At 36.4% G+C, this 15328-nt stretch overlaps 2 protein-coding genes across 3 annotated transcripts; one reads left to right on the top strand and one right to left on the bottom strand.

Moving 5' to 3' along the window:
* Nucleotides 1–192: 192 nt before the first annotated feature.
* RfC3 (replication factor C subunit RfC3) lies at nt 193–12779 on the bottom strand. 2 transcript variants are annotated; one of them, XM_089239726.1, is made up of 12 exons: nt 12480–12779; nt 9650–9707; nt 8924–8988; nt 7411–7547; nt 7159–7238; nt 6293–6366; nt 4482–4641; nt 4207–4288; nt 3978–4107; nt 3743–3820; nt 2113–2167; nt 193–405 (listed from the first exon to the last, which is right to left on the bottom strand). In XM_089239726.1, exons 2-12 carry the CDS (start codon nt 9691–9693, stop codon nt 318–320), a joined length of 993 nt encoding a protein of 330 aa, XP_089095852.1. In that variant the 5' UTR covers nt 9694–9707; nt 12480–12779; the 3' UTR covers nt 193–317. The 2 variants fall into 2 exon arrangements, with proteins under 2 accessions (XP_089095852.1, XP_089095935.1); XM_089239809.1 differs by lacking the exon at nt 12480–12779 and adding an exon at nt 12116–12362.
* Nucleotides 12758–15109, top strand: Hsc70-4 (Heat shock protein 70 cognate 4). The gene has a single exon (XM_089239600.1). It carries the CDS (start codon nt 13028–13030, stop codon nt 14972–14974), a length of 1947 nt encoding a protein of 648 aa, XP_089095726.1. The 5' UTR covers nt 12758–13027; the 3' UTR covers nt 14975–15109.
* Nucleotides 15110–15328: the final 219 nt, after the last annotated feature.

The raw sequence follows: 15328 nt of genomic DNA, 5'->3' as shown, positions 1-15328 counted from the left end.
GAGAAACGTGTATATTTTTTATGGGAGGGTGTGATCCTAAGCAAGAAAAAAAAATATTTGACTATCTCAGCAAAGTTTAGTAATCTTATAAGAAAATTGAAAACTTTAAGCAGCAGTACTAACACCATGACGTCCTGAGCTTATTATCAAAATTTTAAAAACTTTATTTCGGACAAAAGAAAAAAACATGAAAACAAATGAAATGCAGATTTAATATAAAAATGCTGAAACGTATAAAAATAACACATTTGCAAACAAATGCAATACTGGAAGAATGTCAATTTTTTTTCCTTTGGTTTTTAAACTGTTCATCCCTGTCAAGGTACCATATTCCTTGCAATTTGGAATGTCGATATCAAGGAGCTAAGTTGCACTTTCTCACTGGTTCCTGATGCCAAGCGATTCCTACAAATAGAAATAATAAGTATTTATACAGCTAATACGTGATTTCCCCCATACTGATATCGTATTACAATTATCTACAACATGAAAAATTCTGAAGGTAAAGATATTCAATTGAGGAACTGCAGGCAACCAAGCCAAACATTTATACGCCTCTTAAATCAACAAAAATTAAATGAGTATTTAAACTAAGAATTACGTAAAAGGATCCAAAAATTCAGAGAATAGTGGCAACCTGTGACGACACAAGCATGTACAGTCAGCCCTCAGTATTCGCAGATTTCATATTTGATGTCCCTTTCCCAGTTTTTTTTTTGTTTTTTTGGAAAACATGGTTGAGGTAATATATATAATTCTTGTATCAGAACAGAATACAAATTGTATATGTTTAATAAATGTCTAAAAAAATCATTTGATCATGTCGCACCAGTCATTTTCTGCACACAAGGGCTAATTAGACAGGAAGCTACAATTTATTGCAGATTCTGAATGGCAGGCTTGTTTTTTATACTCATCAAGAGGTTGGTACATAAACCTCTCTATGGGGGACACCCTACAGTAGCAATTTTTTCTGCGGTCATGTAACCGCAGTTTTGTTGTACCCGTGTCAGAAAAGTTTTCTGACGAGGACGTATCTTATCGACCTGGGCTACTGCGCCCAAAATCTCTCTAAAAAAATCACTCTTAAAGGTTTTATGGTGCTTCTAAAAATATTTATACAAGACTGTAATTTAAATGTTTCCAAAAGTGAAAAACTTGAAAGGAAAATGTAAAATATTGACAAAGGTTCATTTTGCTGCGGTTTCCCATTATTACGGCATCAATGACAGAGCCCCCCCCCCTCCCCCGAATACAATGGATGACTGTGGTTAAAAGTTTTGATATATGAAATGCATTGCACTATTTTTCCTCTCCTTAGTCAAAATGGTTTTTATCCATCAAGGTGATAGAATTCGGCCCATAGATGTGTTGAGCTGGGAAAAAAGCAATGATTCAACATTAAATTGTGTCAGTGTTAGGATAAAACAGTTGCAGACTATAAAAACTCTAACAAAATTATCTAGTATCACACGGTACAGCAAACTTTTCATTCTATCACCCATTTCTTCTGAATTTTTTTTCTCTCATCGCCCCCAACTCAAGTGAACCCATAGGATCCTGTGTTAAATCCGTAGCTTCTATTGCTTCCCTGGACCATTCCATTGCTCACCAGGGGGTTGATATTGCCCACTTTGGGAAACACAGCGGTAGAGCTTTCTTTTCTGAAGTGTCACTGTGTGTAGCTTGTACTCAAAACACTGACAAAATTTAACGTTGCAAGACTTCTCTTGAAAATGCATGAGTAATGGATTTGGAGCAGACAAGTGCTGACTGGCCTCAGCACATGTCTGCTCAAAATTCAACATTACATGAAAACATTTCATCTACAGTGGGAAGGGGATGAGAGAATGCATTTCAAAAGTCAAAACAAAATACACCCTTGTGCTGTAACCAGGGTAGCCAAACCGAAGTTTCGAATTCAACTGCATATTATGTGAATACTGTTTTTATTTTATGGAATGAAGATAATTTCAGAGCTAGAAGGTAACAAAATTAAAGTCTTACACATTGTAAAAATGATCAATTACATCAAAATCTTTTAGCAAATGAGTACACCTTACACGCTTTGCATTTCATTCTAGTTATGAACATTGAAACTTTTCAACTTACTCAATATCAGCCATTTTTTCTAACAGCAAAATCTTCACATTTGCAGGAAACTCAACTGCATGAAAAAGGGGGAGGGAATAGACTATAATTTCTAAAAGCACAAGATTTAGGAAACTGAACATTAAATGTATGCACCCCCAAAGAACTTCAATTTGAATTCCCACCTACCAAGTGGGGTTCAAATTACATGCTCATACCCCTTTGAATAATATTCATATACGGAATCAATCACATATTATAGAAATTTTTCTATCTTGCCCCCTAAGATTACCACTGATCTAGTACAACTTCATAAGTTGATAATGAAAGAAAGAAAATAATAAAATAAGTCTAGCAAGTAAATTTTTTGTAATCCAACATTCTCTCTCTAATGTTTTTCTTTTTTTTACCTTCACAGAACTGTTTTTTCTCTGCACTATATGGCAATACAACATATGAAGTACATATCAATGACATATTTTATATATTAATTGCAAGTATATATCAATGACATATTTTATGATTTTGCCTATGCTGAAGAACTTTCACTGCATGCAGCTTAGAGGGAACATCTGTTCGGCAAATCGGGTATGTGTTCACTGGTTTAGTGATTAAAATACTCCTCCGAATGCTTGTTTTTAATCTGAAATCTTCAAACACGATATAACTGGATAATGAATTTTTCCATTGTTTCGTTGTTTTCTTGTTCACCCACTTGCATGAAATAATTAAAAAATGTGCTTGTAGTAGAAATTCATACATAAAAAAAGCTATACATATCTTTGTTACTTTGTAATAAGATAGAGTAAAAAAATTTTACGAAACGTTTTCAATGCATTTCACATAAGCGGATAAGTTCAAACCGCTCAAGAGTGAATTTCTTTCTAATCTTATACATTATTGACTTAGAGAGGTCCTACTATGTGATTGCTGTTTACACACACTAAACACGCTATCAAACTAATAGCTCAAAGTGCTTTCAAAAATCAATATGACTTTTAAGTTATTGCACTTTGCTTAGAAGAAAATTTGAGTTGTTGAATTTCGACTTACGGAAGTTCAAGTGTACAATATTTTCTAAAGCTTTTTAATCCAATAACACATGAGTTTTCTTATCAAGCCAAACTGATAACATCCCAGGAGAATTCATATTAAAATAGTGTATGCCACTTACATTCATATAAGTGCAAAAAAGGTACCTGTATATCGAGGTTTGACAAAGTAAAAAAAAATTAGGGACCAGAAATTTCATGAGCCAAGCATGGCTTCTTTTCCTTAAGAAAAATGGTTCAAAATAATGTTTTTTTTCGGACATGCTCTTCACTATGACCCCTTTCAACTGGTATCAAACATTTTTTTACCATTTTTGGACTCAAATTTAGCAATCACTTATAGAAAGGTGTAGGAACCAAGAGGTGTATTTACCAGGAGCTAAGAGGGTAATAGCCCAGAGCGACAAATTTTAGATAGGAGAAAAGTAGCAGAATTTGAATAGTCTGCAGGCACCAAAACCATAGATATGTCTCTGGGAACTAATACATATTCTTTTGTTGGCATAGTGATGTGGTACATAGAGTTTGTCAAGTCTTGATGTATATTGATAACTAGTTAGTTACTTTTGCAGCACAAACTCATAATATACTTTACTCACTCTTGTGAACAAATAGATGGACTTGGGTCAATATATCCTGGAGCGCTAATCCTTTCAAGACTTTCATTTCATTTATGTCTATCAACATGAATTAAGGCAAAATAATTTTTATATGCCACAGCATTGCAGTAAAAAATATTTAGATTCTAGTAAAAAAATGAAGAAAATTAGTCAAAACAATTTTTATCCCATTATTATTTCTTTTAATAAAAGCACTCCAAGAAAGAAAGGATACGTTTGTATGCCGAGATGAAATCGTCATTAAGCAGCCAATTAATGATAGTTTTAATTTCTGACTTCAAGGGATGTCCAACACAAGTGTAGACGTTCACTTCATTGACGACATCAAATGCCAACGATGTGCACTGGAAAAGAATTGTTTTGTCAATTTTAAATAAACATTAGTAAAGTTTGAACTCCTAAATCGCAAAATGATTTTAATATCTGCTGCAACAGCTACATACTTGTAGAACATTCAAAACTTTTCTCATGTCCCCTTGGGAGAGATCCACCAAGGCTTCTTTTCCATCTTCAGTCACGTTTAACCTACAATACATACAAACATGGGGACTTATAAACACATACACGCAAGTCCCTCTCTAATCATCACATACCTTCAAATATTGAATAATTGTGCATGAAAATTATGTTTTTAATATGAAAGATTGGTGAATATTACAGGGTTTTATAGTAATATTTAATTAAATTTTTAAAATATATATATATATATTTAGCTCACCTTTCTTTCTCAATAACATATTCCAATCGAGGGAAAATCTGTTTGGCAGACAAGGGTCCAAACCTGAACCTCGTACAACGAGACTGAATGGCAGGAGTGATTTTTGACAAATAGTTGCAGATCAAACAAAATCTAGTGTTCTCCGTGAATTTTTCTATCACTGAAATTCAAATTAATTAATTAAATTTAATTTTTAATAAAATTTTACTTAGTCATATGTAACTGATAGCAAGATATAAGTTACTACCGAATCTAATAGTCTGAGTCAGTGTTAAGTAGCACCCTCCAGTAAATTGTAGTTTCAGTCTCTCACACACTACTTTAAATAATCAATATACTATTATGTGCCCAAGTATTAGCCTTCCTCACCACCACCACCATGTAAAAATAACATTAAAAACCTTTTTCCCTCTTCCCATTTTTTTCGGCCAACACATAAGACCACAGCAATGTTGTTCTAATGTAGTGGTTTTCAAAGTGTGAGCTGCAACTCATTGAGGCACCAGCAACCATCTTCACAACCACCACTGTGAGCTATCCTTATTGAAGAGTGTCTATTCAGTACCATGAAGTGGTTCTTTGTTAGACTATTCTGAGGAGCAGCAGATACATGTCTACTAGGGCAGTGTTTCCCAAATTTTTCATGTCGCAGACCCCCCCCCCCCGCAGTGAGGATCAATACATCAATGCACTGCTGACCCTCTGCACTAAAGGTTAATGTACCATGGACCCCTAGAAATGATGATCAATGCTTTATGGAAACCCTGTGGCAAGGGACGATTTAGAGCCCGCCCCCCCCCCCCCTATAAAATCAAAAATGTATTACTTTTCACAATTTGCATGTTATAAAAAAATTGATAGACTCTTGATAATCCAGCCCATCCAGTAATTTAGTGTTTTTTAAATGGGTTTCTTCGAGCAAAGAAGAGGAAAACATGTCACTGCATGTCTGTTCGCAGACATTTCGATTATTTAAATGGGCGTTTTTCAATTGACTTCCAGTAATCTAGCACACCCTGGTATGATATGCGCCAGATTAGCAATAGTCTACTGTAATGAATTACAATTGCACAACACTAAACGTGTCATTCATGCAATGGTAGTAACTAAAATAGTCCTGCAGACCCCTCACAGAATACTGTAATGGACATTCAGGGATTGCAAACCACAGGTTGAGAAACACTGCACTAGAAAAAGGGAGCCGTTGAAGGAAAACGTTTGAGAACCTCTGTTCTAGCAAATTGATACATGCTGTGTCAGTCGAGAAGGCATAGATGCACAACTTTTCCAATTTACAGACCAGATATGTGAGATGGCTACCATTTTCAGGCCACCAGATATTCATAGTGTTGAATTTGTATGGATTTATATTTTTAGAAACCTCTTTGTCAGCAACATTAGGCATACAGACCAGAAATTGTACATCTCTGCTAAAGGGAAAATTGGTGAAATTTAGATCATATTTTTTTCTCCCCCCAAAAACCAACCTTTATATAACAAGACGTCCTTGATAAAGGGAAAAAATGGTTAAAGTACATGCAAATTGGGGAATCTATACTTATATATATCCTGGAATATATTTTCTAACTTGCCACTCTGGTTAAGAACCTGCGCTAGAGAGTCATGATTGCTAATGGGTTTCCTTTCATTCTGGATCTGGATATTTTACAATAACCCCCTCCCCCTCTTTCATGACACACTATTATAATTAAGGGAGAGATTCAATTCTGTTGAAGTTCAACGAAAGTATTCAATAACGAGAAGAAAAAAAACCTATTCTAATAAAATTGTTAGAAAAATTGTTCCTATACCTCTGCGAAGAGCATTTTGAGCATCCTGTGTCATAGCATCTGCTTCATCCAGAATTATCATTTTGAATCCAGATCTAATAATGACATAAAAAAGTATTTATTTCATGTTATTATGAATAGAAAAATATTTTTTTTTTTGATTTTTTAAAAATAAATGTATTCTGAAAAATAGAACTTTATAAACACTATTTTTATAAAGTTCTACTTCTATAAAGAATTTTATAAACATTGTTTGATCATCTTTGTGATTGTGTTTTTAATTAGGTTACTGTATTTTTGAAATATATGACATCCATATTTGTTATGGGCATCTTTTTCTCGGCCACCTCGTTGGGAATTTTGCCTGTTGTGGCGTTGTGTTTGTATAACTTTACAAAAGCTTGCCAAAAAAAAAAAAAAAAAAAGACGTATCAGCATGTTGAATTAAAACTTCATCATTTAAAAGTTCTATACAATAAGACCTTGATATGTACCACTTTTGAAATAGACCTGCTTATAATGTCAGTTATTAAAGGGTTCTTGAGATAATTAGCGAATTGAGCTTACTATTTACGTTATTAAATCATCCCTCCATTTAAGAAGTCATTTTTATTTGGTCCCCCCACAAGTGACATTGTACCAAATTCTGACTGTAACTTGGTTTTATAATTTGATATTTCTTATCTTTCGTATCACTTAGATTTGAGTTTAGAAGAAAACAGACAATAGCATAAAATATTTTGTGCAATCTTGAGCTATAAAATATGTTAAGAGATAATTGATACATAAATATTTAAAAAATTATTGCAAGGCATAATAGTTAATAAGATAGTTAACCACCATACTGTGATAACTGGAAAATAAAATGAAATAATTCAACAATTTACTTGAAGAGTGTTCTCGTACTTGCAAAACTCATGATCTGCTGTCTGACAACTTCGATGCCTCTGTCATCAGATGCATTAAGCTGGGGAAAAAAAAGAAATACATTATAACTCTCCATTGACCACAAAAAGATCATAATGCGCTTTACTTAAAAAAAAACTGAAACATGCAAAAAATTTATTGTTCATTCGCAAACTTTTCAGTATTTAAACCAGGTAAATTTGTCATTTGTTTTGATGGCACAAATTTCTTACCTCTAGAACCATGCTCTTGAATTCTTTTGGACTGTAAATCTGTTTCGCACAGGCGAGAATAGTGGAAGTTTTCCCCGTACCAGGCGGTCCATAGAAAAGTAGATGGGGTAACCTGTCCTCCTTGATGAATCTGTTAACTGAAATTTCAAACAGACCAAATAAATACAATGTTGTATATTCTTTTGTAATAATTCAACCAAATGAAACATTCATACACAAAAACAAAACCTAAATCTAAAAAACCGAAGTTAATAATAAGATGAAGAAATTTCAACAAAGATTATATATTTCATTTGATTACAAGTCACAATCTATGAATAAGAAACACAGATTATAAATTTAGTTTTCAAAAATGCTGAAAAAAAATTAAAATGGTCGAAAAACAATAAATAAATTTAAAGAATCTTATTTGGCTTTATTAAATAGAATTTTATGAATAAATTTGTTAAAAAATATTGATTACAAGTTATGTTACAATATTACAATTTCGAAATAACATATTTCTTGACCGCAGCGCAAACTAATTAACCCCCTCAATGTCAAGAGGCAGCCAACTGCATATCTTAATTTTTTTTTAATCCATGATATTATTTCACAATCTCTGCATGTTTGGTAACATTCAGAAGAGGAATAATGTGGCTCGGTACAATTATAGCTATTATTTTCATTTATCATATTTTATTTGTGAATGATGAACGTTTGCTGCTTAATAAGTGGGGATCTGAGATATTATTGCAAAGAGCATGTTTTAGCCCCATTGAGATAAACGCCCAGTATTATCATTAAAGAGCATGTTCATACCCCTTTAAGCTAAAATGTCCTGTATAACTTAGTAGTTCTTTGTTATGTAAATGTTTTTTATGTGTAGTGCTGCCATCAATTTTTGTAACCATAGCAAAGATCTGATACGCAAAGGGGGCACAGCGAAATGGAAAAGCTTGGGAGACACTGTTATAAGCAATAAGCATCTCCAATGTTAGCTCATTGATGGCAAATTGCAAATAAGTTGTAATACAGTTGACACTCATTATAACGGCCATTCCATTACAATGCCCGGTAGGATAAGTCCCAGATGCTTTCCACATAAAAAGCACTATATGTTTACCTTTTAATACACCAACCACCCAATATAACACCCGTTTTCGATGTAATAATGGGGCTTGTTATAATAAGCGTCGACTGTAGCAAGATTCTTGTTTTACCAAAAACCTTGCAAAACAAGAATCTTGGTGAATGATACTTTATTGTATTTGGGTTTTTTGTGGGAATAAATGAGTATGTTTGTCCAGAAGCGAACTGTAGGAAACTGGTTCCAAAAATGTGTAATGATAAAAAACGATTGATTGATTCTATGCAGGAAGAGGTAAAGAAAACAATTCTCGGACTTGGAACAGATGATCAACATAGAAATTTGATATGATTGATAATTTAGTAGTTTGCTTGGGAAAAAAATCATTAAAATATGTAGGCATGATAGAATGAAATCTTGTACAGATCTGTAAAAACAACATACTTGTTCGGATAATATCTTCATGGGCTATAAGATCATCAAGCTTTGCTGGACGATACTTCTCAACCCTGGCAAAAACAAAATCATTCACATAAATAACAGGGAAAAAATTCAATAAACAATTTTTTAAAAATATTTTTGAATTCGAGAAAAGGTTATACTAGGAAAAAATTATTTGGATAGTAAAAAATCCTGCTTAATATGTTGCCCCCGGACTTAGAGATGTAAACATATTAAATAGGAAATGGTTAAGCACACTAAAGAAAATTGGCACTTTCGGAATAAGAGTTCTCGCAAAGGACTCTCCTCTGCAAAGAGAATCATTGAACATGTTATCACAAAAATGAGAAACTTTGCCTGGTTTTAATTTATACAAAAATTGCCACATTTTCAAGACAAATAAATTCAATTGGTCGACGCGTTTCGGCTCTTCAATGGAGAGCCGTCATCAGGACCTCGTGGTCAGAATTCACATGAATGAGTTGTGTGAATTGAAAATGTGTTTGCTTTGTGATTTCGATTAAGAGTGACAACATATAGTTAGAATGCTCAGAGTAGCAAAAAAATATGATATGATTATATACAGAGAAATTATTATTTGGCCGTAAAAGGGGGGTGACTGCATCTGAGGGGTGTCCGTTAAACAGAGTTTCACAGTGTAGTTACAGCATTACTAATACGATTCAGAGCATAATACAAAAATAAAATAGATAAATACTAATTAATCACCATGGTAAATTAGGTGTCACTAAGCTTTCCTGTACTTCAGGCATCTTTGATTTGAGATCTGAAAGAATAAATTTTGATAAATATAAAACATGTCATCCACCAATATTGCACAATTTAAGACATGAATCACGATCACTAAGGCACATCTAAACTATACTTCCACATATAAAAAAAATGTTAAATTAAATTCATCTGCAACCAGGTGGACTTGACTGCCCGCTCCCCCCCCCCCCACCGAAATTTGAGAAAATCACCAAAAAAAAAAAAAGGGGGAAAAGTGGCCAAATGTATTGTATGACCACTTTGGTTCCCCTCCGAATGAAATTTCTGGCTAAGAGTCTGCAGAGGTGTATTTATGTTTTTGCCACCTGCGGGCTACATGAATTTTGCCGACCTTCTCCCATTTTATAGTCTAACTTTTTCTAAACTACTCTTTCCTGCTGCCGCCCGGGGTAAACATTATTTTGCCACCCCCCACAACTTTAAAATTAGACAATTTTGTAGTGCCGTTCTTTGTTCCCACCTAAAACTGCTGTCCAGGGCAGTTGCCCCTCCCCCTGGTTACAGCCCTGTATATAAGTCACACTGTTGGTCACTCCCATGCCCACACAGTCTTGTAGTCATTCACATCCTTGCACACTGTTTTGATCGGTCACATGGTTACACGCACTCTAGGTCACTCTTTTGGTTACTCACTGACACGGTTTCTTGCTTTATGGGTCACTATTTACACATGCTCTGGGTCAATGGTCTCAACCTCTGGAAGTCTGCGCCCCGGGTCAATTCCTTGTTTGAGTGGGGGGACAAAAGAAAAACCTAAAGAGTGTTTGAGCATGGAAGTGCCCTATAAAGTGAGATGCATGGTTGGTGAGTGATGTAGAGGAAAATGAAACAATGAAATAACTCACACTTCGGTTTCACTGATGTCAGGGTCCAGCGCTGAGAAACACTGATTTACAGTGTACAAGCATGCTAGTGACCAAAACACTGTGCAAGCATGTGAAAGACCAAGTCAAAGAGCGACCATGAAAGTTTGCAAGCATGTTAGTGACTTAGAGACAGGTGTATTTACTGGAAGAGAGGGGGGAGCAAGATGTAGCCTAGGATGGCGAATTTGAATGAGTGGTCAAACAAATTCCATCCAAAGGCTATTTCTTGAAAAAAGGCTGCCATATATATACATACACACAGTGATGTAATTTTAATATTCAATAAATCTCTGGAGACACCCAAGTTCCCATGGGACAATGTGCTTAAATCACACTACATGATAGAGCCTGGGTGCCTCTTGAAAATTAAACAAGATTGGGAAAAGGGCAGCAAAACTTATGCAGTTCACATAAAACCATAAATCCGCTTCTGGTATAACAATAGTTTAAGTATCTATAATGATATTTTCTTTGGTCCCGTTGGGATTTCTTTTCAATAGGAAATAGTGCAAATGCTCAAACTGTCTACAACAATTTTAACCTGCCAAAAAAAAATTTTTTTTTTCTTGGTCCCTACAGTATCGTTATAGGCAGGTTTTACTGCATTTCAAAGTTTATTGCGGAGATGGTGGGAAGTTTTGGAGAAGGGGCTCTGCGGCCCACATCCTGGAGCAGGGCCCCGTAGGCTGGGACATTTGGTGGGGGGGCGCAAGACCAGACTTTTCAAGGGTAAATTCAACAGTGAATTTATAGCATGAAAAAACAAAAAATTATGAGAATCGTCCCAGGCCCTGCCAGCCCCAGTCGGCAGGGGCCACAGAAAATTCTTCAAAAAAAATAAAAAATTTCACACACCATGGGGGGAGCAAGAAAAGTCTGGCTAGTCTTGGCCCCCAAAAATCCCAGCTTAGGGGCAGTGGCGTCTTAAGGCATGGGCCCACCCGGGCAAGGTATGAGGCCCGGGGGCCTAAACAGAAAAAGAGGCCCTCACAAAAATGAGATTTGGTTGAGATTTCTGAGAATTTTCCAGGAAGGGCCTCAGAAAAAATCACTTGGCCCGGGGGCCCATTATGCTCATAAGACGGCCCTGCCTTAGGACATGGGGGCTCGAGCCCATGGGCCGGATACAAGTTTACATCTGATCAAGAACTTGATCATGTAAGACTTGAGAAAAATTTAAAAATTAATAAAATGGAAACAAAATTCATTAGTTCTCATAACTCTCAATTCAATTGTTTTCTCTTCAATTAATCCACCAATATTTCAGCGTAGAGTGTTTCTTGCATAGATAATTATCAAAGCAATAAAATTTTTATAATTTGAATAAAAAAGACTTGAATGATTATGAATAATGATGATGATTATGAATAATGACTATTATTATTTATTTAAAAAAAAAAGGCTTATCGTCGTATCTCAACGCGGCGGATAGCGAAATAGCTTTTGAATATTTCTTCGATTTCCATTCAAATTACTGTTCATGGAATCTATTCGCTGCAATATAAATCCACACATTCTTTAGAAATTTCATAATAACCATTAAAATTTTGAATTTTTTTCTCCCACGTCTCGAGGTCATTATGGGTTCCACCCACGTTGTTTCTTATTCCTAACCCTAAACTCGAATATTTAATACATAACGAATGAAAATTATTAAATTATTATTATTAAAGCATTTTAATTATTTTTTAAAACATGTTTTGCTGAATTGATATTATTTTTATGAGTCATTTATTCAATCAATTATCAGTTTCCGCATCACCCGGGAAACAATGGCGCTCACTAATTTCACGTACGATTGAGAAAGTAATGGAAATATTTTACAAATTATACAAAACATTAATTTAACATAAAAGATATATTATATTAGATTTTATAAAAGTTATAAAATTATACTCCACCTTTAATTCCAATTCCTTTTTAAATTTTACGAACTTTAGTTTTCTAAACTTAATAGAATCCTTCCATAACCTTCTAGAAACTGCGCCAAAGTGATCCAATGATTCCAATATTAGTTAATATTAATTAATGACTTCATTAAAGAATTTAAATGAACTTGATTAAATAAACGGCGTAGAATTTAATTTTTTAATAATCGGGGATGATTATATTTTAGATATTTTCGAAAAAGACTTTTGTGATAATATTCTTGGTGACCGGCGGTTACACAGCCAAAGTGAGATACGTTGCCATCGATGGCTGACGGACGGATCCGATCTGTCTCGACGAATCGGCGGTCGGGTCAGTGACGTCATTTCTGACATCACGCACCGGCAACCATGCGAATCTTTCGAGAACTTTCCCTGGCTCTGTAAAAGGCGGGCGAATTTTCGAGGCAGCACATTGCTTAACGAGTTGCTAGTCGAACCTGCGTCAGTTTGAAGCCGGAGCGGAACTGAAGCTCTAGAAATAATAGGTTAATTTATTTGTGTGTATAAAAGTAAAAATAATGGCTAAAACTCCGGCAGTCGGTATCGATTTGGGTACCACTTATTCATGCGTCGGTGTTTTTCAACACGGCAAAGTTGAGATAATTGCTAATGATCAAGGAAACAGAACCACGCCTAGCTATGTGGCTTTCACGGATACCGAGCGGTTGATCGGCGACGCTGCCAAGAATCAAGTAGCGATGAACCCGAGCAACACCGTGTTCGACGCCAAGAGGTTGATCGGGAGGCGCTTCGACGACACCTCCGTGCAGTCCGACATGAAGCACTGGCCCTTCGAAGTGGTCAACGACGCGGGCAAACCGAGGATCAAAGTTGAATATAAAGGTGAGAACAAGACTTTCTTCCCCGAGGAGGTTTCCTCCATGGTGCTTACTAAGATGAAGGAAATTGCCGAGGCTTACCTGGGCAAGCCGGTCACCAACGCCGTCGTCACCGTGCCGGCCTATTTCAACGATTCCCAGCGCCAGGCTACCAAGGATGCCGGTACCATTGCTGGACTTAACGTTCTCCGCATCATCAACGAGCCGACCGCTGCAGCCATTGCTTATGGTCTCGACAAGAAGGGTCAAGGCGAACGCAACGTGCTCATTTTCGATCTCGGTGGCGGAACTTTTGATGTGTCCATCCTGACCATCGAGGATGGCATTTTTGAAGTCAAGTCGACAGCTGGTGACACCCACTTGGGTGGTGAAGATTTCGACAATCGCATGGTCAATCATTTTGTGCAGGAGTTCAAACGTAAACACAAGAAGGACTTGACCACCAACAAACGTGCATTGAGGCGTCTGCGTACAGCTTGTGAACGCGCTAAGCGTACCCTGTCCTCCAGCACCCAAGCAAGCATTGAAATTGATTCCCTTTTTGAAGGTGTTGACTTCTACTCTACCATCACTCGTGCCAGGTTTGAAGAACTGAATGCTGATCTTTTCCGCAGCACATTGGATCCGGTCGAGAAGGCTCTGCGTGATGCCAAGTTGGACAAAGCGCAAGTCCACGATATTGTGTTGGTTGGTGGATCAACCAGGATCCCCAAAATCCAGAAGCTGTTGCAAGATTTCTTCAATGGAAAAGAACTGAACAAAAGCATCAATCCCGATGAAGCTGTTGCCTATGGCGCGGCTGTCCAAGCAGCTATCTTGAATGGAGACAAATCGGAACAAGTCCAAGATCTGTTGTTGCTTGATGTTACTCCACTGTCACTCGGCATTGAAACTGCTGGAGGTGTGATGACTGTCCTGATCAAGCGTAACACAACTATTCCAACTCGCCAGACACAGACTTTCACTACATATTCGGACAATCAGCCTGGAGTATTGATCCAAGTCTACGAAGGTGAACGTGCCATGACCAAAGACAATAACTTATTGGGCAAATTTGAACTTACTGGTATCCCTCCTGCACCCCGTGGTGTGCCACAGATCGAAGTCACATTTGATATCGATGCCAACGGTATCTTGAATGTGTCTGCTGTTGACAAGAGCACTCGAAAGGAAAACAAGATCACCATCACTAACGACAAGGGTAGGCTGTCCAAGGAAGAAATCGAGAGGATGGTCAAGGATGCTGAGAAGTATAAGGATGAAGATGATAAGCAGAAGGGTCGTATTGCTGCAAAGAATGCCCTTGAGAGCTATGCTTTCAACATAAAGTCTACAGTTGAAGATGAAAAACTGAAGGACAAAATATCTGAAGATGACAAGAAGAAAGTTGTTGACAAAGTTGATGAAATCCTAAGGTGGCTTGACAGTAACCAGCTTGCAGAAAAAGAAGAGTTCGAAGACAAGCAGAAAGAACTTGAAGGTATCTGCACTCCCATTGTCACCAAGTTGTATCAGGCAGGTGGTGCCCCTGGTGGCATGCCTGGTGGTTTCCCAGGAGCAGGTGCACCTGGTGCTGGGGCTCCTGGTGGTGGAAGTGGTGGCCCTACTATTGAAGAAGTAGACTAATTGTGAAAAGTGAACTAACATTCCGTTCTTGTTTTTTGAAGATATTTCATCACTAGTTTGTTTTTCATTTTCATGTTTATTTGTGTAATAATTACATAATTTAAGAATTTCATTAAATATACTAGTGGCTAAGCACTTAACTGTTTTTGACGTTTGAATATGTGTGCTTTTGAAACAGGTTCTTGAAGTCAAATATTGGTGCCAAGGTAGGTGAAATTGTTTTGTTGAGTTGCAAAGCTTTTGAAGATTACTTTTTACATTTATAATTTGTTTAGGTAATTGAATGTTTGAATTGGTAGTATAATAATTCCTGGGGTAAGAATTCAATTTTGAATTGTGGTTTAGCAATTGGAG

This window comes from Pholcus phalangioides, unplaced genomic scaffold, assembly GCF_987345545.1.
Source record: "Pholcus phalangioides strain wild (caught in Gottingen) unplaced genomic scaffold, Ppha-v1.0 ptg000001l_1, whole genome shotgun sequence".
NCBI lineage: Eukaryota > Metazoa > Arthropoda > Arachnida > Araneae > Pholcidae > Pholcus > Pholcus phalangioides.
The sequence above is the reverse complement of the archived record's forward strand: the minus strand, read 5'-3'. Positions and strand labels throughout refer to the sequence as shown.